This window comes from Lagenorhynchus albirostris, chromosome 19 (genome assembly GCF_949774975.1).
Source record: "Lagenorhynchus albirostris chromosome 19, mLagAlb1.1, whole genome shotgun sequence".
Taxonomy (NCBI): domain Eukaryota; kingdom Metazoa; phylum Chordata; class Mammalia; order Artiodactyla; family Delphinidae; genus Lagenorhynchus; species Lagenorhynchus albirostris.
Genome location: NC_083113.1, coordinates 16,719,061 through 16,742,255, shown reverse-complemented (window position 1 = coordinate 16,742,255; position 23,195 = coordinate 16,719,061). Strand labels below are relative to the sequence as shown.

Here is a 23,195-nt window from a genome sequence, read left to right as displayed (position 1 = left end):
AGTGTAACCGGATGCTGACCATAGTCCTGAATTATGCTATGGGAATCGGGATTTTCCCGTAACGCTGGAATAAGGAGCTACCATCGAATCTCTTTCTGTCCTGAAAAACAACAGGAGAACAGGAAGATGAGAGAAAAGTGAGGGATACTCAAAGGCTGGGGTTTCTTAGAAACAAAGACACGGACTTTAATTCTTTTATTCATAACGGCTTAGAGCCAGGCTCTGGAGCCAAGAGACCTGGATTCAAATCCTGCTTAAAGTCATGTGATCCTGGGCCCATCACTTCACCCTCTGACCCTCTATTTTCTCCTCTCTGAAGTGTGGTAATAACACCAACAACATTATAAGATTTTATGGCATTTTAAAAAATGAGTTAATAGAACAGTGCCTGGCATGCAGTAAATATTTGCTGTTATTATTTTTCAATATTTTTAAAAATATTTACCTCAGGCCAGGCCTGTCCTAAGCACTGGAGATGCAACAATGAACAACATAGACAACACCCTTACCCTGGGGAGCTGACATGTAAGCTCATAATCTAATTCACACCAATACTCTATATCCCATCTTGATGGAAAATGTGCAAAGCCTTACAGAACAAACAAGGTTATTTCTTTAAAGTTCACTTTGTAGATGGCTAACTTCATGAACTAACAGCTATGAAAAAATAACTCCCCTCCCTGGGAATTAGGGGGGGATATATGTCTCTAATTCCCACAGGATATGTACACACACACACACACACACACACACACACACACACACACACACACACACTTCTTAAGGCTGCTTAACAGGGCACGTTGCAAGTCCTCACTGACCAAAATCAACCTACAGATGTGATTGGACTTATGGGCACAGATATTTTTAAATAATTGATATGGCGTTTTTAGATGAAGCCTGTGCTCGCCCGCTCATCAAAGTCCTATTCTACACCCAGGCTGTGCTGATCATTTCTGTATTGTCCCTCAGCCCCACCCTTCTCTTTCCGCTGATATGGGCCCCAGTTCATTTTAGACTGGGAACCCTATTAGCTTCTGAATGCTGAGTCTTTAATGCCAGGGAGCCTGGATGCCAAGGGTGTGGAGGCAGGTCAGGGATAAGATTAAATGCCAGGATTCAATTCTGTGGCGTCCTCGCCTCATCTCATCTCCAGATATTCTGACTGAGGAGGCTGTGGACCCTCCCATGGAATCTCATTCCCTCCTAGCGTCTTCCCTAATGATGCTACTCCCGTTCCCAGTCTCCTATAAGGACTATGCATGCTCCAGTGGGACCACATGTCACCTTTGCAAAGCACAAGGCTAAGTGTGTGCCTAGCACACAGGCCACATATGGATTCAAGACCATGTCCAGTTCCAACTCGGTATCTCTGAGGGACTCCAAAACAGTGTCCAACTCTCAAACCCTGGTAATGGCCAATCCAGGATCTGAGAGCACACCTGAACCAGGGCTTTTACCTGTGGCCATGGCTTAGCTGGGGCTTGCACAAGGGGCCGTGAATGGAGCCAGGCCTGAATCTGTAGCTGTAGTTGAACCAGCACCTACACCTGTCTCCCTGCCCATGCTCATGGCTGAACCAGAGTCCAAATCCAAGATAGTGTCTTGGTCTGGGTCAGAAACTGCCTTAGTGGCCAAGCCGGGGCTCAAGGTCGTGGCAGTGACTGAACCAAGCTTAGAGGCTGTGGCTGTGGGGAAACCAGAACTTGAAACTGTATCTGGGTCCAAAATGATGTCTGTGACCAAATCAGAGATAGCAGCTGGGACTTCCCTGGTGGCGCAGTGGTTAAGAATCCACCTGCCAATGCAGGGGATTCAAACCTTGGTCCGGGAAGATCCCACATGCCGCGGAGCAACTAAGCCCGTGCGCCACAACTACTGAGCCCACTGCCTTGAGAGGCAGTGGGCTCAGTAGTTGCCCTTCAGTGCCACAACTACTGAAGTCCACGCGCCTACAGCCTGTGCTCCGCAACAAAAGAAGCCACCGCAATGAGAAGTCCGTGCACTGCAACAAAGAGTAGCCCCTGCTCACCGCAACTAGAGAAAAGCCCATGCAGCAATGAAGACCCAACGCAGCCATAAATAAATAAATAGACAGTGGCTGTCTCTAGTAATGGGCAGGGGACCATCACAGGGGGAACCTGCTGGGCCTCTGGGTTACCACACATCTACACTCTGGATGGCTACTCTTTCCCCATGCCTGGGGGCTGCGCCTACATCCTGAGCAACTGCCCTCAGACCCTACCCAGAAGCCTCCCTTCCTTCCGGCTGTGGGTCGCCTGCTCTGGAGGGAGACAGCTCATGTTTTGTCGCAACGCACATCCCTGACGTCACCATCACTGCTGTCAAACAGGAGTTCCGTTTTTTCGGGTAAGAATCACACTGTACGGAATTCCGGGAAACCCCATCCTTCTCTCTCCCTCATTTTTGTCATCTGTAAAATGGAGGCAATTATACAGGTCCACAGTCCCTTAGCTAAAATGATCGGGGCCAGGTGCATTTCAGATCTTAGAATTTCAAAGGGTCATACCATGCAAATGCCACATATTATATAATACCCCAGCGGGTGTTACAAAATCACAAATATTAACGTCTCTGCAGTGACATGTCTGAATATTCATACCAAATGGGATAAATTAAGACTACAAGCAGCCACACGTGAGGGGCTATTGCTGCTAATTTAGTTCTAGCATCAAACACACAAAACATCGTTCAGTCTTCAGACCACTTTTGCATTGGGGGATTGTAGATAAGGGATTGTGGATGCCTAGCACCTACCTCGTCAGGCTCCTGTGAGGTGGGAACGAGTTAACACATGAAAAGCACTTGGAACAGAGTCCAGCTCGTGGTAAGTGTCATATGAGGAATGTTTGCTGTGTTTATTGTCCCCTAACCCTGGCATCTGGAACCTCCAAATTCTCTGAGCTTTGGACATATCCTAGGACTCATGCAGCCACTGGCATGTCCCAAATTTTTCCTCAGGGAAGGTTTAGGGACATTGCTCTGGTTGGAAGCTTGTGGGAGCTAGACTATATTTAATTGTGGTTGCTAGCGGGGCAAACTGATGGAGGTTATGGATGTACAAAGACACCTTTCAGCACTTCTCATCACTATAGAAAGACAATGGACTCTGGAGCCAGATGGCTTGGGTTCAAATCCCAACTTGACCACTTGTTATTTATATGATCTTCGGCAAATTAGTTAACCTCTCTGGGCCTCTGTTTCTTCATCTGTGAAATCAGGATGATGTAAAGACCTAACGCATAGGGTTGTAGTGAGGACTAAGTGAGATAATATAAGGAAAGCTCAGAAGGTGTATGTTGCTAAGACCTGATGCGTGAGCCCATGATGGTCCATACTCCTCTCCACATCTCTTAAGAGCTCACCCTGCCTCTTAGGAGTTAGGAGTTCCCCAAGTGCTCTTATAGCTCCCCAGCATCCAGCAGCCTCCACTCCAGGTATCCAGCACCCTCAAATTCTCAGGGCTCCAGTTTTTTGTGTTTTTTTGCGGTACGCGGGCCTCTCACTGTGGTGGCCTCTCCCGTTGCGGAGCACAGGCTCCGGACGCGCAGGCTCAGCGGCCATGGCTCACGGGCCCAGCCGCTCCGCAGCATGTGGGACCTTCCCAGACCGGGGCACGAACCCGTGTCGCCTGCGTCGGCAGGCGGACTCTCAACCACTGCGCCACCAGGGAAGCCCAGGGCTCCAGATTTTTACCCTCACCACTTGGGCCCCCATCTCCCAGGGACCCGACACTCCTGAATTCCTTCCTTGATTAAGGAATATTTTATTCTTATGTACCAGACCTTGTTCAAGAAACTGAGGACACGTCAGCAACAAAGACAGACAAAACCCTTGTTCTCACGGTGCTTATAGTCTAGCAGAGAGAGATAAGCAATAAATATAAGTTAATTACATAGTATGTTAGAAGATGATACGTGCTAAAGAGAAAAAAAAATAGAGCAAGGAAAGTGAGATCAGGATTTCTGCGAGTACGGTTTTAAATAGGAGGGATGTAACTTAAGCCAAGTCTTAAAGAAGTGAGGGAGAGAGCCATGTGGGTATCTGAGAAAAGAGCATTCCAGGCAGAGGGAACAACAAGTGCCTAAAGTGAAAATCTGCATCCCGATCTGCGTGTCTTCTTGCATAATTGTGCCCTGCAGCCGCCTGATGCCCCGTGCCAAGCCCCCTAGGCTGTGCCCTGCATCAGACCTGTGTCCCCACCAGAGACCCCAGGGCCCTGTGCTGTCCTCATAGGTCTGAACGGGCCCTTTAGCCACTGCCATGACCTGATGCCACCTAGACCTTTAGAGACCAGCAGCAGTGCTTGGATCTGCAACGAAGAGACAGCTTCCCCAACTACCCATTTGTGCTTTGCGACTTGCACTTTGTGCGTGGCCCCCCAGGTCTATGGGCACACCTATCAGCGCCTGGGTGTCCGTGTCAGGAACGCATAAGTCTTGGGGTCGGGGTCTGCGGGTCCTGAGGGTAGAGAATTCTAGCTCCTGGGGTCCAGAACTACTCAGTTCTAAAAGGCAGGATTCCTGGACCTGATGCATGAAAAAGTCCTCTAGGCAGTGAGGACTCCAGGCTCTGGAGTGAGGGCTCTGTGTCCCATGGCCTGACTTTTATGTGCTGGAGAAGGGACTTCTGGTTTCTGAAGACAGAAACTTTACTCTGTGAGATGGAGTTTGCTGGGGCTGGGAGCTGGAAAGCTTCCACCCTAGGGCCACCAAGCTACCTGAGGATGCTTTGGCCTGGGCCTTCAGCCATAGCTTCTTGGTGGGTTCGCTGAGCGAGTGTCTGGACGCTGTTGGCAAGATGCTGTCACTGCCACCATGCTGTCACTCTGCCAACCACCAGAACCCCAGCCCACTTTGCCCACATGTGTGACGTCCTCTTTCACCTCGGGGCCCTTCCAGCTGCGCCCTAAGCTGCTTGCACCAAACCCCTGTGTCCAAGATTGCATGGTGGACGTATGCCTGGGCATTGGACTATGCCCAATGCTAAGTGTCTACTGTGAAACCCGCCAGTGGCTGGGTGGCCAAGTCTTCCGCTGGCAGAAACTGAGCCAGTGCAGTGGGTGTCCAGGGCCTCGGTCCAACCTCTCCATCTTTGCTCATCTGGGGCCCCCCTCCTGACCCAGTTTCAGCTCCTTGTTGCCCATCTCAGGGTGCCAGCCCCTCCCTGCACAGGTTAGTCCCTGAGACCTTGTGCGTCCCACTGTGTCAGCCTCCAGCCACCCCTCCACGGCCCATTATGGTCCAACCTTTGCCCATCCTAAAGTGTCAGCCCAGCTCTGACGGCAGTCCAGCCCCCAGCTCTTATCCTTCTCACTTCTCAGTCCTGATTATGGTCCAGCTCTTCAACCCTCACCTCTCAGGAGCTCAGAGCCGTTCATGGTCCAGCCTCCAAGGCCTTATCCATCCCAAACCCTTATGGGTCAGCTGTGCCACTGATCCATGGTTGGCCACCTGGTATTTATCCCTTTGAGGGTTAGCTTCAGCTCTGCCCAAGTCAAGCTTTCCAGCCCTTACCCCGGCAGGGCCCCAGATGCCCCATCCCAGCCCCAGAGGTGGGGGGTGAGACTCCAGCAGCCACTCGCCACCAAGGAACCCTCCATTCCTACTCCTTCCCTCAGGCCGGCTATGCCCTGCACGCCCACACTACTCGCTGTGCACTCCGGGACGGCCAGACACTTGCACGGGGCTGGAGGGGCCGCTTGGCTGGGAGGGTGACCGACGCTGTCACGGGGGCTGCGTGTGCAACGCGGGCCTTGTGCTGAGTGGTGTCACCTGCGTGCTCACGGCTCAGTGCAGCTGCTCAAGCGCTGGCCGGCTGCTACCTCCCACGCGGTGCACCGCTGCCGCGGCTGCCACCTTGGCGGGCAGGTGGCCTGCAAGCCCTGCCGCGCAGCCCGGGGGCAGCCCAGGCCTCTGCCTCGCCTCGGGCGAGCTCTATTACCCCACCTTTGAGGGCGTCACCTTCCACCTTCTGGTCGCCAGCACCTATTCGTTGGTGGGCACAGGCACGGGTTGCCTTCGGGGTATGTGGCCCTTCGAGGTGGTACCGGAGATAGGCTCACGGATGCTCAAACTCCGTCACGTGTTGCTCCGCACACAAGGCCACCGCTTCGGCCTCGACCCGCTGCAAGGATGGGGATGCGTCAGGGTGAGCTCCTGCCCTGTGTCTGCCACTTCCCTCCCATTCCCTCTTCACCCCAGCACGCCCACCCCACCTGTCTCTCCCATCCTCCAGTCTTCATCTCCGAGTAGTTTTTTCCTCTGCCTGGGTTTCCCTGCACCTTCCCATGCTCCCCAACTACCATCACCTTTTCCCCACTCCAACCCAGCCTCCCCTGACCCTGGTTGCTGCTTGCCCAGACGCCTTCCCTGCGTGCCCCTCTCACCACTGCCCTTCCTCTGGCCTCTCATCCCCTCTCCGCCTCCTGCCCCCCGCATCTCCCTCCTCTTCCCTGGCTCGACAGCCCTCCACTGCCTCCCCATCCCCCAGTCCATGGATGCCCTCTAGGTCTGTCTCCTGTCCTCCTCTCCCCTCTCATCCTTCACCCGCATGCCCACCCCACCACTCTCCCTCCCCTCCCTTCCCCCACCTCCTGTCTCCACAGGCGTCCTCCCCCTCCTCTGGCCTTCCTCCTACACAGCACCCACTCCCAAGCCCACAGCACCCACTCCCAAGCCCACGGCACCCACTCCCAAGCCCACGGCACCCACTCCCAAGCCCACGGCACCCACTCCCAAGCCCACGGCACCCACTCCCAAGCGCCGCCCTGAACGCCTCTCCCCTTGACCCCTCTGTCCCGCTTCCTTCACCTCCTCGTCAGTCCGCTCGCCCCCCCACCCCTCCGCCCTCTCCCCTGTTCTGGCACACCACCTCTCCCGCCTTTGCACGCGCACCACCACTCCGTCTTCTCCCTGATGCTCCCCAGGCCCTGATATCGCCCCTCACTCTAGGCCTCCTTTGGCGGCCTGCCCTTCCCGCTGACCGGAGGTGGGTGCGCACCTTCGTGTGGCGGGGGCGCCGTCTGTGGTGCTCGTGGCTTGGAGGCCAGTGGCTGCTCTTCCAGTGCAGCTCCCATGTGAGCCTGCCGCTGCCTGTGACCTCCTGCAGCTTCCCATGCAGCCTCTGGGGCAACTTCAACAGCAACATGACAGATGACCTGCAGCAACCGAGGCCCGGGTCTGTGCTGCGCTGTGTTCCTGCCCAGATGCCAGCTGTCCAGCAGCCACTGAGGACAGGGGCGCAGACCCAGCACCTGCGGCCTCCTGTGTGAGCCCAGTGACCTGCTGGTACCCTGCCACCCATGCCTGCCACCAGAGCCCTTCTTCTGGGCCTGTGTGGCCGACAAGGGCCCTGCCCACAGGAACCTCAAAGTGCTCTGTGCCTGCCTGCAGGCCTCCATGGCCGCCTGCCAGACGGCTGGTGTCAGTGTGCAGCCCTGGACGGCGCCTGGCTTTCGCTGTGAGTCATTGCCGGTGGGGTCGGCAGTGCAAGACCATGTCTGGTCTTCTGTCATCCCACAGGTGCTAGTGGAGGACCAGCATGTGCCAGGCCCACGAGGGAGATACAGCGCCAAATAGGACAGAATCCTGCACACATTCTTGTTGGGAAAACAGATCTTATCTCTTAGCTACATTTACAGAGCACCCATTCTATATCGGACCCTGTGTTGAGACAGTGGGGCTCAAATTATTGTCCCTAGACCGGCAGCATCAGCAACACAGGGTTTGTTTACAGTGCAAACGCTTGCCCTGCCCCAGATTTACTGCATCAGAAACTCTGGAGTGGGTGGGACCGAGCAACCTTTCGTAATGAGCCCTTCAGGAGATTCGGATGCTAGGCTAGGTTTGAGAACCTCTGTTTGACCTGCTTTAAGTCAGCTCACTCCATCTTTGAACCGCTCTAGGAGATAAGGACAATCATTCTCTGCTTTCTACGGTGAGGCAACTGAGGCACAGAGAAGCTAAGTACTTCCCTAGATCTCAGCCAGTGAGCAGCAGACCTGGCCTTCCCACCTGGCTCCAGAATCCTCCTGGCCCTCTATGCTTTAGTATCTTTCCAACAATAATGTAAAAATAGTTCCAGTAATAACATGAAAAGAGCAGCTGACTTTATTGAGTACTTGCTCAGTGATAAGCCTTGTTATTACCTTAACTGATTCTCGCAACAGCCCCATCAGGCAGGTTTTTTTTTTTTTAATTTATTTATTATTTATTTTTGGCTGCATTGGGTCTTCGTTGCTGCACACGGGCTTTCTCTAGTTGCAGTGAGTGGGGGCTACTCTTCGTTGTGATGCGCAGCCTCATTGCGGTGGCTTCTCTTGTTGCGGAGCATGGGCTCTAGGCATATGGGCTTCAGTAGTTGTGGCGTGCAGGCTCAGTAGTTGTGGCGCACGGGCTTAGTTGCTCCACGGCATGTGGGATCTTCGTGGACCAGGGCTCGAACCCGTGTCCCCTGCATTGGCAGGAGGATTCTTAACCACTGTGCCACCAGGGAAGTCCAAGCAGATATATTTTATGGATGAGGGAAACCAAGTCATCGATGGTTAAGGAATTTGCCCAATGTCATACACCTAGAAAATGACTTATCTGACATCTGAACATTCGTTCACTTACTTAACAGATTCTCATCAACTTTGAGTCTCTGTGTCCACATGTCTCCTCCATGTTCCTCATGGACTCTTGGTCCCACCTTGACTTTCTCTGTCAGTGTCCATCCCTCTCTGACCCCTTCCTGCCCCTAGGTTCAAATGCACCTGGTGGGAATTTGTTTGGCTTGCTTTTTACTTATAGATTGATGACCATTCCCACCTCTGCCTGCCATGGTCATTTGTCCAGCCTTGGCCCAACTAGCTATGGCAGAGGTGGGGTCATGGGCACACAATGAGGCCCCTGTATCAGGTGGGAATCTTTTTTTAAAAAAAGATTTTTATTTTATTTATTTATTTTTTGGCTGCGTTGGGTCTTTGTTGCTACGCGCGGGCTTTCTCTAGTTGAGGTGAGCAGGGGCTACTCTTCATTGCGGTGTGTGGGCTTCTCATTGCGGTGGCTTCTCTTATTGCAGAGTACGGGCTCTAGGCGCATGGGCTTCAGTAGTTGTGGCATGTGAGCTCAGTATTTGTGGCTCGCAGGCTCTAGAGAGCAGGCTCAGTAGTTGTGGCGCACGGGCTTAGTTGCTCCGTAGCATGTGGGATCTTCCCAGACCAGGGCTTGTGTCCCCTGCATTGGCAGGCAGATTCTTAACCACTACCAGGGAAGCCCTATCAGGCGGGACTCTTAGTGGCAGTGTCAGAATCCCAAACCGGGGAAAGAAAAAAAAGGACTTGAAGCACATATAACTGCAAAGACAGAGGGTATTTCTATTTTCAGGCTTAGCTGGATTAAGAATTTTCAATTGCAGTTAGAAGAAATCTGTTTCTCTCCTTCTCTCTCTTGGTCTCTCTTCTGTGTCTTGGACTTCCCCTCCCTCCTCTCTCTGTGTTAGCTTTATTCTCAAGCAGATTCTTCCCTTGTGGTAACAGCAAGGCTTCTGCAACTTCAGGCTGACAATTCTACCAGCTTCAAATCCCTCTTCCAAAATGTAACACCCTTTCCCCACTGGCCCCAGCCAAAGTCCTAGAGTCCCTACCCATAGACTTTGCTTGACCAATTATTGGGGCCAAAGGAGAGAGGAATAATCTGATTAGCCAGCCCCGATTCCTGTACCCACCCCGGAGCCTGGATGTGGAGTCATCTCAACCTACATGTTGAAAGTAAGGATGGGTGGCTGTCAAAAAGGAGGTATCATTATCAGAAGGGTGGGAGGACAAAAAAGACATCCACTACTAGAGTTTACTGACAGGGTCCGCACAGGCCCAAACAGGTGGATAAGAGGTAGGATCACTTGGTGGTTCAAGAGATGGTCAACCCTTTCAGTAGGGGCTGGGAGTGGCGGGTGGGGCAAAACCCCAGAAGACAAAGAGCAGAGAAGCCATGTCAGTCGTATCTAGGACCCATTAAAGTAGCCAGCACACGACGTGGTATGTAGACACCGCTCAGTCGTTGCTGGTTATTATTGCAGATATGATTAATCCGCGGGGGAGGTCCCTCAAGAAGGATGCAGCCTCAGGGTGCTGGTGGGATGGACGGTAGGCCCCTGGCTTGCCTGAGCCTGACAAGCTGCCTCTTTCCAGCCATGCAGTCTCCCCCCCCCCCACCCCTGTCCCCAAACACAGCCTCTACAGCTTGTGTGGAACCCCTGCCCCGTGGCCTGTCCGTGCGTTCAGGGGGTGCAGCTTCCCACTCCCTGAACTGAGGGTCGCAAGTGTGATGATGGATTCTTCCAGGCGTGGGCTGACTGCATCCCTGTGGACCACTGTTGTTGCCTCCACAATGGCCAATACTTCCCTGTGAGCACATCCTCTTGGGTCCTTGTTAGAGTTTCACTTGGATCCTTCCACTTTGCCTTTGATTCCGATGCACTTCCTTGAATGGGGCTCATGTCAGAACCTCTAGACGTCCTTCCTTTTAGTACCACCTCCCCTTTCACCCTCCCTCCCTTCCTCCACAGCCTGGCCAGACTATCCTCTTAAAGAATTGCCCCTCCTATACCTGCCAACTGGGGGACAGTGTGACCTGCAGCGGCCCTACAAAGTAGGTTTGTGGGTCACAGATGGACCCCTAGGCTGTCAATTGCAAGGTGACCAGGGCTGTGGTCTGAGGGGTCAGAGATTGGGGCATGACTTCTGGGTCTTGGGAAGGAGGGGACTGGTGACTCAGACTCCTAGGACTCTTGGGTCCCTGACCCTCTCTCTCCCCCACAACGACCTTGGCCCCTGCTCTGAGACCCATGGCCTCACTGCTGGTTTCCCCACCATTACTCCCCGGCCCCGGTCCCCAGTGCCCAGCTAACTCCCGCTTTGTCCCTTGTGGCTCTGCACAAACAGCCACGTGTATCAACCCCTCAGCCCCAGAGCACTGTAGCTGCCCCCGTGCCCTTACCTGCCCGTGCCTGTCTGGTCATCTGCTGCCTTGGAGGGCTGATGCGTGCCCCGTGCCCACCGCTCCTGCTTCCTGCACCAAGGCTGCACTTTCTGGACAGACAACTGTATTCAGCATGGCCACTGCCTGGCCACTGGGGCCCTGGTAAGCAACATGCCCCAGTGATGGCCCGAGAAGTGCTGTGGTCATTGCAAGGCTGCCACAGGTGGCTGGTATCCCTGCCTGTTAGCCTAGTCCCCACCCAGCCCCACTGTCCTGGAGGAGCCGCTGGTCTCCACTGCTACTGGAGACTTCCACTTCCGCACATTCAGAGGAGCCCGCTGTGAATCCCCGGGCTCCTGTGTCTACCGCCTGGTGGGTCTCTGTGGCATAGCCCATGCCAACCTTGACCCCTTCAGTCTGGATTTGATCCCTGTTCTGCAGCCACGTGGCTGCACCAAGGGCCAGACCCTCTCAGCCAGTCTGATACTGGACATGAGTCCGAAAGATCTCAACCACATCTGGGTGAGGTTTCTAAGGCCCACACTGACCCACCACCCATCACTGTCCCCACTACCCTCAGGTAACCCATAGTAACCCCTTTTTCCTGCTGGTGCCCCCATTATTGACTCTCCCACTGGTCCTGAAAGATATCTACTCCAATTCCCTAGTGGCCCTATTCATCCCCTACCAATGGCTACTGACCCCCCTCTCCTCATTGACTTGCTTGTTGACTCCTTCCTACTGACTTTCACTTGTCATTATTTACCACCATTGAGACTCCTATTACCCTCCCATTAACAACTCTCCTTTGAGTCTTCATTTGATTCCCTAATTGACTCCCCTTTAACCCACAGGCTCAGCCCTGACCTCCCCATTGACCCTCCCTTTCACCTCCCCATTTAACATCCCCTTAAGCCATTGCCTCCCCAAGTGATGCTTCTATTGTTATATCCACTTGCCCATTAACCCTACTTACTGCCCTGTTGACCCCACCCCACACCCTTCCCCCATTTATCTGTACTGAGCTATCTATTTGACACTCCCAGGGATCCATGACTGGCCCATTAATGGCCCCATTTACACCCCTGTGGAGCTTCCCATTGAGCTTCCTAGTGATACTGACTCCTCCATTGAATTCTTGGACCTTTCTGTTATCCTAATTCAGCCTCTTTGACTAATTGTCTCATTCACTGAGACTTTCAAAGTGTCCTATTAATTCATCGACTCACCTTCTGACTCCACCCGAATTTACCCACCAGCTGAGTCCTCCCATTGCCACCCAAAGCCATCTAAGCCTTCTCTTGACCCTCAGTGATGCATGGATTTGTCCATCCACTTCTTCCATTTGCCCTCTTCATGATCCTCCCCTTGATCTCCCACGGACCCCTCCCTACTGACTCCCTAATTATCCTTTTTACCCCTCATTGATCTTCCATTGACCCCTCATTAATTCTGACGATCTAGTCACTCTACCATTGATTCCTCATTGGGTTCTTTATTGACCCTCCATTTAGCCTCCAACTGACCTCCCACTGTAGTCTCTTTTGATCCCTGATGACTAAACCCCCGTTAACCAACCAGAATGTTCTCCTTGATCCCTCTCTGATCCTTCATTGACATTTCCAAGAATGTCTGCTGACAGCCACTACCCCCTTCCCTGGCTGTTCTCCCCTCCCGCATTCCCTCCCTGGAGGTGGTTGGAATTCTGGAATCACCACCCTTCATTCACAGCTGCCGCCTCCTCGCCTACCGCCAGGGATGCCTGCCCTACGTGTGCGCCCCACGGCGTCCGCTGCACAGTCGACCAAGCCCTGGTCACCTACATTGTCACCTGTCAGTCTCTGGGCGTGCGCCTGGGCCCTGGAGGATGCCTGAATTCTGCTGTGAGTGTGTGGGGCTGGCTGGAGATAGTGGGTGAAGCTCTGGAAACTCAGATTTGGGCCACCAGAGGATGGACGCTGGAGGACCAATGGAGAAGTTTAAGCCTGGGTGAGCGGGGGCCAGGTGAAGAAGGGTGGGACTTGAAGAGTTAAGACTACGTTTGAAGAAGCAGCCAGACCTGGAGGGACAGCAGTTTAACAAGGTCTTTCTGTTTTTTGTGCCTGTCTCTTTTTCCTACTGTCTGTCTCCCCTTTGCCCCACAGCCTACACTGCAGGCTCGCCAGGAGGCTGGGATCCCCGTGATACCCTGGAGGGGTCCCCAACTTTGCTGTGAGTGCTCTGGCTGGGTCTGGGATGCATCCGGGCAGGTTGTGGGCTGGCAGGAAGAGCCCTCTCTCCTGATGGAGATCAGAGAAGACCTGACATAGATGGAATTGGCTGGAGAGTGTGTGGGAGGGGCATCCAAGGGAAAGGAAACTGTAATTGCAAAGTTGTGGAGGTTGGAAAACACCAAAGGGAAGCTAGCCTGACTGGATGCAGGAGGCAGTAGGACTGGAAAAGGAAACTTGAGTACCAAGCACTCACCTTTGCCATCCACCTGCAGCCCTGACTTGTCCACCTGAAGCCACTACAGCATCTGTGCATGGACCTGTCATGGGGGCTGTGTCCCACCTCTCAGCCCTGCTCACTGTTCTACCCAATGCCATGGGGGCTGTGAGTGTGACCCTGGCCTCATCTTTGATGGCACAGACTGTGTATCCCAGGACCACTGTGGCTGCGACATCCCTGTCAGAGAGGCCTCCAGGCCTGGGTGGGTAGGCACAGAGTCTCCCGTACCTCATCATAAAATGTTCCCTGAAACACACCATATCAGTAAGACTTTCAGCTGTGACTGACAGAAAATGATGCCAACTATCTTAAATACAACAGGGAATTTATATCCTTTTATTTGTGTAAAGTTGAGGCCTTCAGACATGGCTGGATTCAGGGACCCAAATAATGTCACTAGGACTCAAGTTTCCATCTTTCATCCCTGCCTTTTCCTTTTTCTGTGTTAGCATCTATATTAAGTAGGCTCTACATCCAAATGCTATAACAGAGGCTCAACATTACAGTGGCTTAAACTTGATAAAAGCTTATTTCTCATGAACAATCCAAGTATAACCAGTTTGTTTCCTCCAAGTCAGGAACACAGGCTCCTTCTATCACACAACACAGCAGGGGTCAGCTCCTGGATTGCAGGGTTGAGGAATGAGACAGCTGGAGACAGCAGGTATAGACACCTCTCTTGACAAGTTGTCCATGCAGAAAGGGGAGAATAAAGATCAGCTAGAAAGTTCCAGGGGGCAAAGGTATCTTAGAATTGATGATGATGACGATGATGATGATGATGATTTTGAGATGGGAGAAACTCAGGGATGTTTAAGTGCTGATGGGAAGAAGCCAGACAAGGAGAGGTTGGAAATCCAGCAGGGAGAGATGCCAGGGTGGAGGATGCATGGCTCCCCAAGGAACTTGGAAGCAGGAGAGCAACAGGAGAATTGAAATTTGGGCAGGCAAAATGGATAGTATTTCTAAGTAAGAGGAAAACAAACCTGAAATCTCATGATGAGAAATAGAAACATCTATGAGTTCAAGGTTAATTGTAGGAGTGGGAGGATGGGCCAGCAAGAGAACAGCTTGGGTATCTGCCACAACCTGGCAGGTAAACTAAGCCAGAACCTTTGGTTAAAGGGTCAAGAAACCCCCACTATGTCTCTTAAACTTCTAGTGTAACTTTGGGTAAGTGACTCAACCTCTCTCTGTGCCTCAGTTTGCTCATCCACAAAAAGTGGTGATAAGAGTGGTGCCCACCACATAGGGTAGCTGTGAAGATACATATAAAGTGCTTGGGGGACTTCTGTGGTGGCGCAGTGGATAAGAATCTGCCTGCCAATGTGGGGGACACGGGTTCGATCCCTGGTCTGGGAAGATCCCACATGTCATGGAGCAACTAAGCCCGGGAGCCACAACTACTGAGCCCATGTGCCACAACTACTGAAGCCTACACACCTAGAGCCCGTGCTCCACAACAAGAGAAGCCACCACGATAAGCCCACACACCGCAACAAAGAGTAGCCCCCACTCGTAGCCCCCACTCTCCGCAACCAGAGAAAGCTGGCGCCAGCAACGAAGACCCAACGCAACCAAAAATAAATAAATTTTTTAAAAAATTAAGTGCTTGGTATAAGTAAGTGCCCAGTAAGTATAAGCTGTGATTGCTCTTGCAGCCATTTTTATATTATCTTTGGTGAGGCAGTATGTATAGCAGAGTGGTTAAAAACACAGGCCATAAAATCAGATCCCTGGGGTTTGAAACCTGGCTCTGCCACTTACCAGCTATGTGAACCTGGGCAGGCTATGTTACTGCTCTGGCCTTGGTTTCCTAAGAGGCAAGAGGCATATGGTCCTGCAGATCTACCTTGTCAGAGTGTTGGTGAGGATTTAATGTCACTTAAAATATCAAGTGTTTAGGGACTTCCCTGGCAGTCCAGTGGTTAAGACTCTGCCTCCCAATGCAGTGAGCGCAGGTTTGATCCCTGATCGGGCACGGCCAAAACTTAAAACAAACAAAAAATGTTTTAAATATTCACTATTTTAAAAATAAACTGTTTTAAATATTCACTATTTTCAAATAAATGTATTACATAATATAAATTAGGTGACAAGATATTAAAATAGCATCATATTATATTGCATATTTTATTAACATACTGTGTCATACATTATCTTATAAATAAAATATTAAAGCACTTGAAAGAGTGCCTGGCACAGAGTAGTGCTCAGTAAACAGTTACTAGATTACGAAGACACAGGTGAGAGAGATGTGACAGGATCCAAAGGCTTTTTTTTCTCTCTCTCTAAATCTCCCTTTTAAGAAAGTGTTTATTACGGAAAATTTCAAGCATCACAAAAGAAGAGAGAATAGTGTTATGAAACCCCATTACAGTTACAAATATTTTGCCACTCTTGCTTTCTTTTCCTCTCACTCTTTGTCGCTCCGCGGCATGTGGGATCCTCCCGGACCGGGGCACGAACCCGTGTCCCCTGCAACGGCAGGGGGACCCTCAACCACTGCACCACCAGGGAAGCACCTCCTCTCGCTCTTTTTGTTTTGTTTGTGCTGGAGGATTTTAAAGCAAATCGCAGACCTTATTCCTCTAGCAAAGACCTGGATATGTATTTCTGATAGAGACACCGAGGGGATTCATAGCGGTTTCAGATCTCCCGTTTGACTCCCAAACTCCGACCCTCTCCCCAGTCCCTGACCCGCCTCCCTTCTAGCATAAGAACCCACGCCCAGCGCAGCTCGCCGCCCAGGTGTGCCGGGTCGTGGTCGCACGCTGGGCGGAGGGTTCTGGGTTATTGTCCAGCGGCCCCCCACGCTCCGGGTGCTGGTAGGGTCCGAGGGGGTCGTGGCATTGCAGGTCTCCCAGCCCTACGAGTACGCCTCCGCGTAGCCTGCGGGGACTCTAACGGAATTGAGGCTGACCTGATACCCCCTGGACATCGGGGTGCCAGCCTAGTCGAAATGTGCCATGTGGGCTGGACTCTGGACTTCAACAGCTGGGGAGGCCGCTCCCTCTCCTACCCTCGGACCCGACTCATGTCGGTAGAGGGCGCTAAGAGCCCAACTCCCTGCGCTACAGGCTGCGTCTGGGGGCTTACAGTCCACACCATCTCTCACGCCATCTTCTCAGCACCGAGAAGCTTGTCCTGCCGGCTGTGACCCAACACTTCACCGCGTGACCCCGTCCCTCTGCCCGTCCCCAGGGTTGGGACCCTCGACGCACACCTGCTCTGCGGGTGGGAACGCATGGAGCTTCCCGAGATTGCTTTAAAAAATAACTGAGGACAAAAGCATGCCTGTGCCTGTCTTCTCTCTCCCAGTGCCCCCAGAGCCCTGAGGCTCACAAGGGCTCCAACCTCTAGCTCTCTCCACTCGCAGGACCCAAGAGTCAGGTCAGGATCCCCTGGTCCCTTCCGACCCCAAACCTAAGAGCCTCAGCGCCTAGCGCCCTCCTCATCCAGGCCCTCAGAAGTACAGTCCTCTAAAGGACACTGATTTCCTGTGGGGCGGGCCAGTGAACCAGAAGCTCCGCCCCTTACAACATTGTGACGTAGCAGCAGCGACAACCTATGGGACGCGACGGCGCCGCAAAGCTGGGGGTGGGTGGCGGAAGCGTCAGTTGTCGCGTTTCACCGCTTCGCCCAACTGTTCTGCCGCGCCACTCGGTGGGGCGTCCGCTGTGTGAGCCCGCGGCCCAGCTGCTACCATGAGCCGGCACAGCCGGCTTCAGAGACAAGTTCTGAGTCTGTACCGCGAGTTGCTGCGCGCCGGGCACGGAAAGCCGGGCGCCGAGTCGCGGGTGCGGGCCGAGTTCCGGCAGCACGCCCGCCTGCCACGCTCCGACGTACTGCGCATCGAGTACCTGTACCGCCGCGGACGGCGCCAGCTTCAGCTGCTACGCTCGGGTCACGCCACGGCCATGGGTGCCTTTGTGAGTACGCGGGACCCGACTGAGGAGTCCCCCGGCGCGGGGGCCCCAGGAACCCCACCTGACGAAGGTGACGGCCCAAGGAGACCGCTGGACAGCATGGGGGTACCGAAGACCGCGCCGGATGGACGGTGACCGTCACCCGGTGGCTCAGGGGAACCGGGGGCCCGCCTGACTGCGTGGGGGGACCGGGGAACCGGCCTGATGGAAGGTGAGAGGTCTTGAGAGACCAGATCGACAGATTGGGGGAATTGAAGAGCCCTCCTGGCGACGTAGGATGCGATGGCGAGAGATGCCCGACTTTGCCCGTTGTATGGTAACGGGTCAAACTTACCCATGAGGGCTTGGGGCAGCCTGGGTCGCCGGCTGGCTGGACTGTCAAGCTGAGAGCTACTTACCCGAAGGCCTTGGGGAACCAGGACGCCCCGCTGTTGGACAGAAAGAGACAGACACGCCCTTCTCTAGACCCGGGAGAACATACCACTCCTGGCTCCTCAAGGAGGCTCTTCGTTGTAACTATGAGGAGAGCAGACTTTTTTGCTGAGGAGTTTGGGAAGATGCCCTGATGGCCGGTGAGAAGCCTGAAATCCCCTTAGAAAAATCTTTCGCCCATTGTGACAAACTGGGATCGATGAGGAAGCGGGTAGGGAGTCTCTCACCCCAGCTAATCAGTTAAAGACCCCCTCAAGACCTCTACGTGATACTTCTGAGGGGGACTCCCGATTCCTGCCCCTTTCCCTGCTCAGGACTGTTGGACAAAAAGGCAATAAAATTGGGGATGTGCTTACTTCCCTGTTGGTGGTCTTAAAGATTTAATGTTTGGGGGGATTTTTGAAGAGGCGCACACACACACCAACTAGTGACCCTCTGGCAAGGGATGGGTGTGGGGAGCTGTCTCTTCCCCTCTGGAGCCCTCTAGAATGGCAGATTGGTTGGAGCAGCATAGTTCTCTCTCCTGGGCAGATCCATGGAGGGGACCCAGCCTGGCTTGACCCCAAAGAAGCCCCAGTAGACTCCTTAATGGAGGGTAATGAGGCAGGAGAGGAATAGTGGAGCTGAGGAGACCTGGCTGGTAACCCCTGAGGTGGTAGTGGGGCCCTCAAACCTGGCTGAGGAGTCCAGCCTCAGCTACAAGCTGGGATTTTTGTTAGCAAGGCTGAGGGGTTGGGGAGGAGAGGTGGACCCAAAGGCCACAGGCATACCTCCCCCCATAGACCTGCCCTAGGTATTCTCTGGAGTACTGCACTTTGCAGCCCTCAGCTGTATTTGCACTGATGTCGGTTAAATAAGTGGAAAGCAGTTGAATGCAGTTGAGAGGAGGAGGAGGACCTCAGGAAAGGAGCCCAGACCTCAGATCAAAGGTAGTACGGACAGAAGAGAAACACAGTCTCTGCCCCAATCCCAGTGGGGGAGGCAGGAACCCAAATAGTAATAAAGTTGGGGTGCAGTTTAAAGAATTATAAAATGTTTGCCAGAATGTAGGGACAGGCTTCCAAGCAGGGGGACCAGTGTGGGTAAAGGCCTGGAGAGGGCAAGGGGAGAAATGCTGGGGCCTGGAGCGCCCCAGAGCACAGGCTGTGCTGTTCACGCAAGTGACTTCTACTTCAGCTTTGTCTCTGGTTGGTGCTTGGCCTCCACGGCCATGTTCGTCTCTCTGCCTCAGTTTCTTTGGCCAGGGTGATGCTGTTAATCCTGGCCTGACTCCATTTTGGAGTAAAAGCCAAAGTCTTGAAAGTGGCTTAAGGGGTTAAGTCCTACCTATCCAGCCCCCATTACATCTCCACCTGCATCTCCCTCCTCTTCCTCTTGCTCACTCCTGGCTCCAAGATCTTGAGCCTTAATAAGCTCCAGGATGGGAGCTTCTGGCAGGGCTGCAGGCAATGATTGAGTTCTCACTGGGGCTGGGTATCCCGGTCAGGAAGGGAGACATTCACTCGGGTATTACAGAGGAATGGAGTTTGTCTGGTAGAGAGGATGAGGGAGGGGATTGCCTGATTTGAGGGAGGAGGTTGTAGGTGAGTGAGCAGTGATTAAGAGCATGGACCCTGGAACTGGAATGCCTAGGTTTGAATCGCAGTTTCAACACTTACTGCTTACATGATCGGAGGCAAGTGATTTAACCTCTTTGTGCCTCAACACCCTTATCTGCAAAATGGGCATACTAATAGTGCCTCCCTCCTGTGGCTGTTATAATGATACAGTGAATTAAATACATGTGGCAGCAGGTGATGATGTCCCAACCCCACTTGTAGCTGCAGAGGAGGGTTCCCAAGAGGCAGCCAGCTTCCTGCTCTGAGCCCCTGCATCTCTGCTTCTCTGCTTGAGGGCTTTTGGGGAATTATGGGGGGTGGGTTAATACCCTTAGGAGCAAACTACAGCCTGTGGGGGACAGCAGTCACTGGATAAGTGCCTGTTGTCTGGTGGGACAAATGAAATGTGTTCTACAAGGTGCCCCCATGGGACTGAGCCCCAGTTGCTCACAGTGGCTGTCACTCCATGAGCACGTTTTTTGATTTTCCCCTGCCCTGTCTCACTCTCCCCACTCCCTAACTCCTGCCTCCTGGGATCACATCCCAAATAAACCACCTCACTTCAGTGCTGACGTTAAAGTCCCCCCGTTGGTAATCTCTGTGTCTGCTGCTGTGTTTTTCACTCTTCTAAGGCACAGGGTCAGTGCCTCTCAACCTGTCTGTTAAAAGAATCTCCTGATCTAAGAAAATTGCTATAAAGGACTTAGGGGCTTGGAATAACTTGGAATATGGATTGTGGGTTAATAATAGACTTGAATTGAGTTTTTAAATTTCCTGATTCCAATAACTGTACTCTAGTTGTATAAGATCTGTACTTTTGATCTTAAGAACTATACACTAAAGTATTTAGGAATTAAAAGTATCATGTCTACAACTTACTCTCAAATGGTTCCAAATTATGTGCACATATATATTAGTGAGAGTGTGAATGGTGAAGCCCATGGGGTAAAATGTTAACATTTTATGTGAATGTGGGTAAAGGGTATATGGGGGTTTGTTGTACTCGTCTTAAAGCTTTTCAGTAATTTGAAACAAAACAAAAAGTTACAAAAAAGACAATGGTCATATCACTGGTCATTCCTCTTTGGGCACCAGAGATCTTCACACAGAGGATACATTTTTACAAGAGATTTAGGAAGAGTAAAGCCTGCATCTTCTGAGACTTTATAAATCTCTCATGCATACCTTCTTCGCAGATTTAACAATCAGTTTAAATTAAATTTCTGACCTTTGAAATAATAACATCTGCTCTCCCTTACAGATTCTGATCTCCACCCTATTGGGAGTGATGGGTCACTAGAATATGTTCCTGTCTTGGGTCACAAGCTCAGTGGTCCCAAAGGGGCGACCAGGTGCATGAGGTGGCCCAGTGGGGCCTTGGGGAATTCTGGGAAACTCACAGTACCTGATGAGGATGAGGAGCCAGCCATACCCTCAGATTCCCAGCACTCCTGCTCAGCTCCCTTCCTCAAATAGTGACATCCTAGGTGTAAGTGATGTAGAGGAATGACTAGAATTTTTTTTATAGTAGTAAGAGCGTTGTGATTGGATTTTTTGCGGTGGGGGGGGGCACGCGCAGCACAGCTTGTGGGATCTTAAGTTCCCCGACCAGGGATTGAACCCGCAAGCTCGGCGATGAAAGCATGGAGTCTTAACCACTGGACCGCCAGGGAATTCCGTGATTAAATTTTAAAACTGAATCGATCTTCTGGAGATGGTCCATGAATTGCTGGTGAATAGAAAGATACAATGTCTAGAATTGACTTCAAAGTAGTAATCTAGGAAGAGGGGAGTGAGCACCTGGGAGCATTAAACGGGATTGGCCCTGAGTTGATAATATTTGGAGCCAGTGATGAGTTCACAAGGACTTGTAATGCTGTTCTTTCTCCTTTTGTACAAGTTCAAAAATTATCAGAATGAAAGCTGACACAACAAAAGCCCCTCCAGTGCCCATCTTACTCAAACTAGAAGTCCTCACTGTGGTCCACAAGGCTTCACCTGATCTGGCCCTACTGCCTCTCTCACCTTACCTCCTTCCATTCTCGCACTCCAACCACACTGGCTTTCCCACGCGCCAGGCACACTTCTACCTCAGGGCCTTTGCACTTGCTGTCCCCTCTACCTAGAATGCTCTTCCTCCAGGCCTGTACTGTCCAGTATGGTATCTGGGAAGTACCTGTGACTTGAGCATTTGAAATGTGATTAGTGCAACTGGGGAATTTTTTTTAACTTTATAAATTTTAAGTAACTTAAAATTTTAAACTGTAAAATACTTTGTCATTAAACACAGCTGTATTGTTTTGGTAGCACTACATTTCATTTTATGCGTTGAAAATTAAGCATCTGAATTGAGATGTGCTATAAAGTATAAAACACATACCAGACTTCAAAGACTTAGTAAGAAAAAAGGATTGTAAAATACCTCATTATTTTTATATTGATTACATATCGAAATGATAATATTTTGGATATGTTGCGTTAGAGTATAAATTAAATTAAAATTAATTTCACCTGTTTCTACGGTTTTACTGTGACAGCTAGGAAATTTAAAAGTATATTTGTGGTTCACATTATATTTCTGTTGGACAGCACCCCTCTAGGAGTCCCCCTGGTTTGTGTTCTCACTGCAATTTGGTATAATGACTTAATTATAGCATAATGATATAATTGTCTCCCTGATTCTTTCTTCAACCATCCTAATTGTACCCCTCCCCTTTTGCCTTTGCCCACATTAGTTTTCTCCTTAGCACTTAACCACTCTCTGACCTGTTACGTATTTTACCTGTTTCTTTTACTTACTGTTGCTTTCTCCCACTAGAATGTCAGCTCCACAGGGACCAGGATTTTAGCCTGACTTGTTCACGATCATAGCCCTGCTCTTTGACCAGGACCTGGTTCATAGCAGACTCAGTCAATATGAAATGAATGAATGAATGAATGAATGGCATGGATTTGCTCCATTACCCAATCGGTTGGGTCAATATTGCCAAGACTCTGCCTGTCCCATTTGCTGGTAACCCCAGGAACACCACGCCTCCTCAGGGACAGGACCTGGCCTGGCATTTGAAACAGATCTACGTTTGCATCCTGACTTCTCCCCGAACTTGGAGTCACTCCCAGAATCTGCTGCTTCCTGCCCCTTCCCTCAGTGTCCATCCCCCCTTCTGGTGACAGCTCCCTGATTTTTTTTGGAGAACAACTTCTCCCCCTGTTTTCAGTACACATGGTTCAGTCAAGGCTGACTGCAGCCCCCAGTGAAGTATGTGACACTGGCTTTGGGTCCTTGGCTGGAACTGTAAGGGAAGAGTAACTCTCCTATTGGCTGCTAAATTGGTGGGATGTAGGCTTGGAGGTTTTGAGGGGCACTCTGGCGATCACTTGCGTAAGAGTGAAGCCAAAACAGAGGAAAGAACTGAGCCTCTGGATCCAGCTGTGCTTATAGTCCTGAACTTTTCAGTTACCCACGAAAACAAATTCCCATTTCTTTTTAAATCAGTGCGGATTTGGCTTCAGTCACTTGCTCCCTGTGTGGCCTCAGGCTGGTGGCTTCCCGTCTAGAGCCTCAGTTTCCCATTCTGTTAAGCAGGGCCACATCATCAGGTGGTTGTGAGAATTAAAGGAGAAGGGATCTGTCTTAAGTGCACATCCAGGAGCCTAGCACAGGGCTTCTGCCTCTGTTCTTGAGTCCGGTTCTGCTCTACCCCTTGTCCTGATACCTTAAGCTCTGGGGAGAGGATGAGCTTAGACACCTGGGGCTGGGGACT

The 23,195-nt window shown here is 51.7% G+C and overlaps 1 protein-coding gene across 1 annotated transcript; it reads left to right on the top strand.

Moving 5' to 3' along the window:
- The first annotated feature begins 17,052 nt into the window (after positions 1-17,052).
- On the top strand, positions 17,053-18,188 carry SDHAF1 (succinate dehydrogenase complex assembly factor 1). The gene has a single exon (XM_060129950.1). The coding sequence runs from the start codon at positions 17,180-17,182 to the stop codon at positions 17,534-17,536; it is 357 nt and encodes a 118-aa protein (XP_059985933.1). The 5' UTR covers positions 17,053-17,179; the 3' UTR covers positions 17,537-18,188.
- The last annotated feature ends 5,007 nt before the right edge of the window (positions 18,189-23,195 follow it).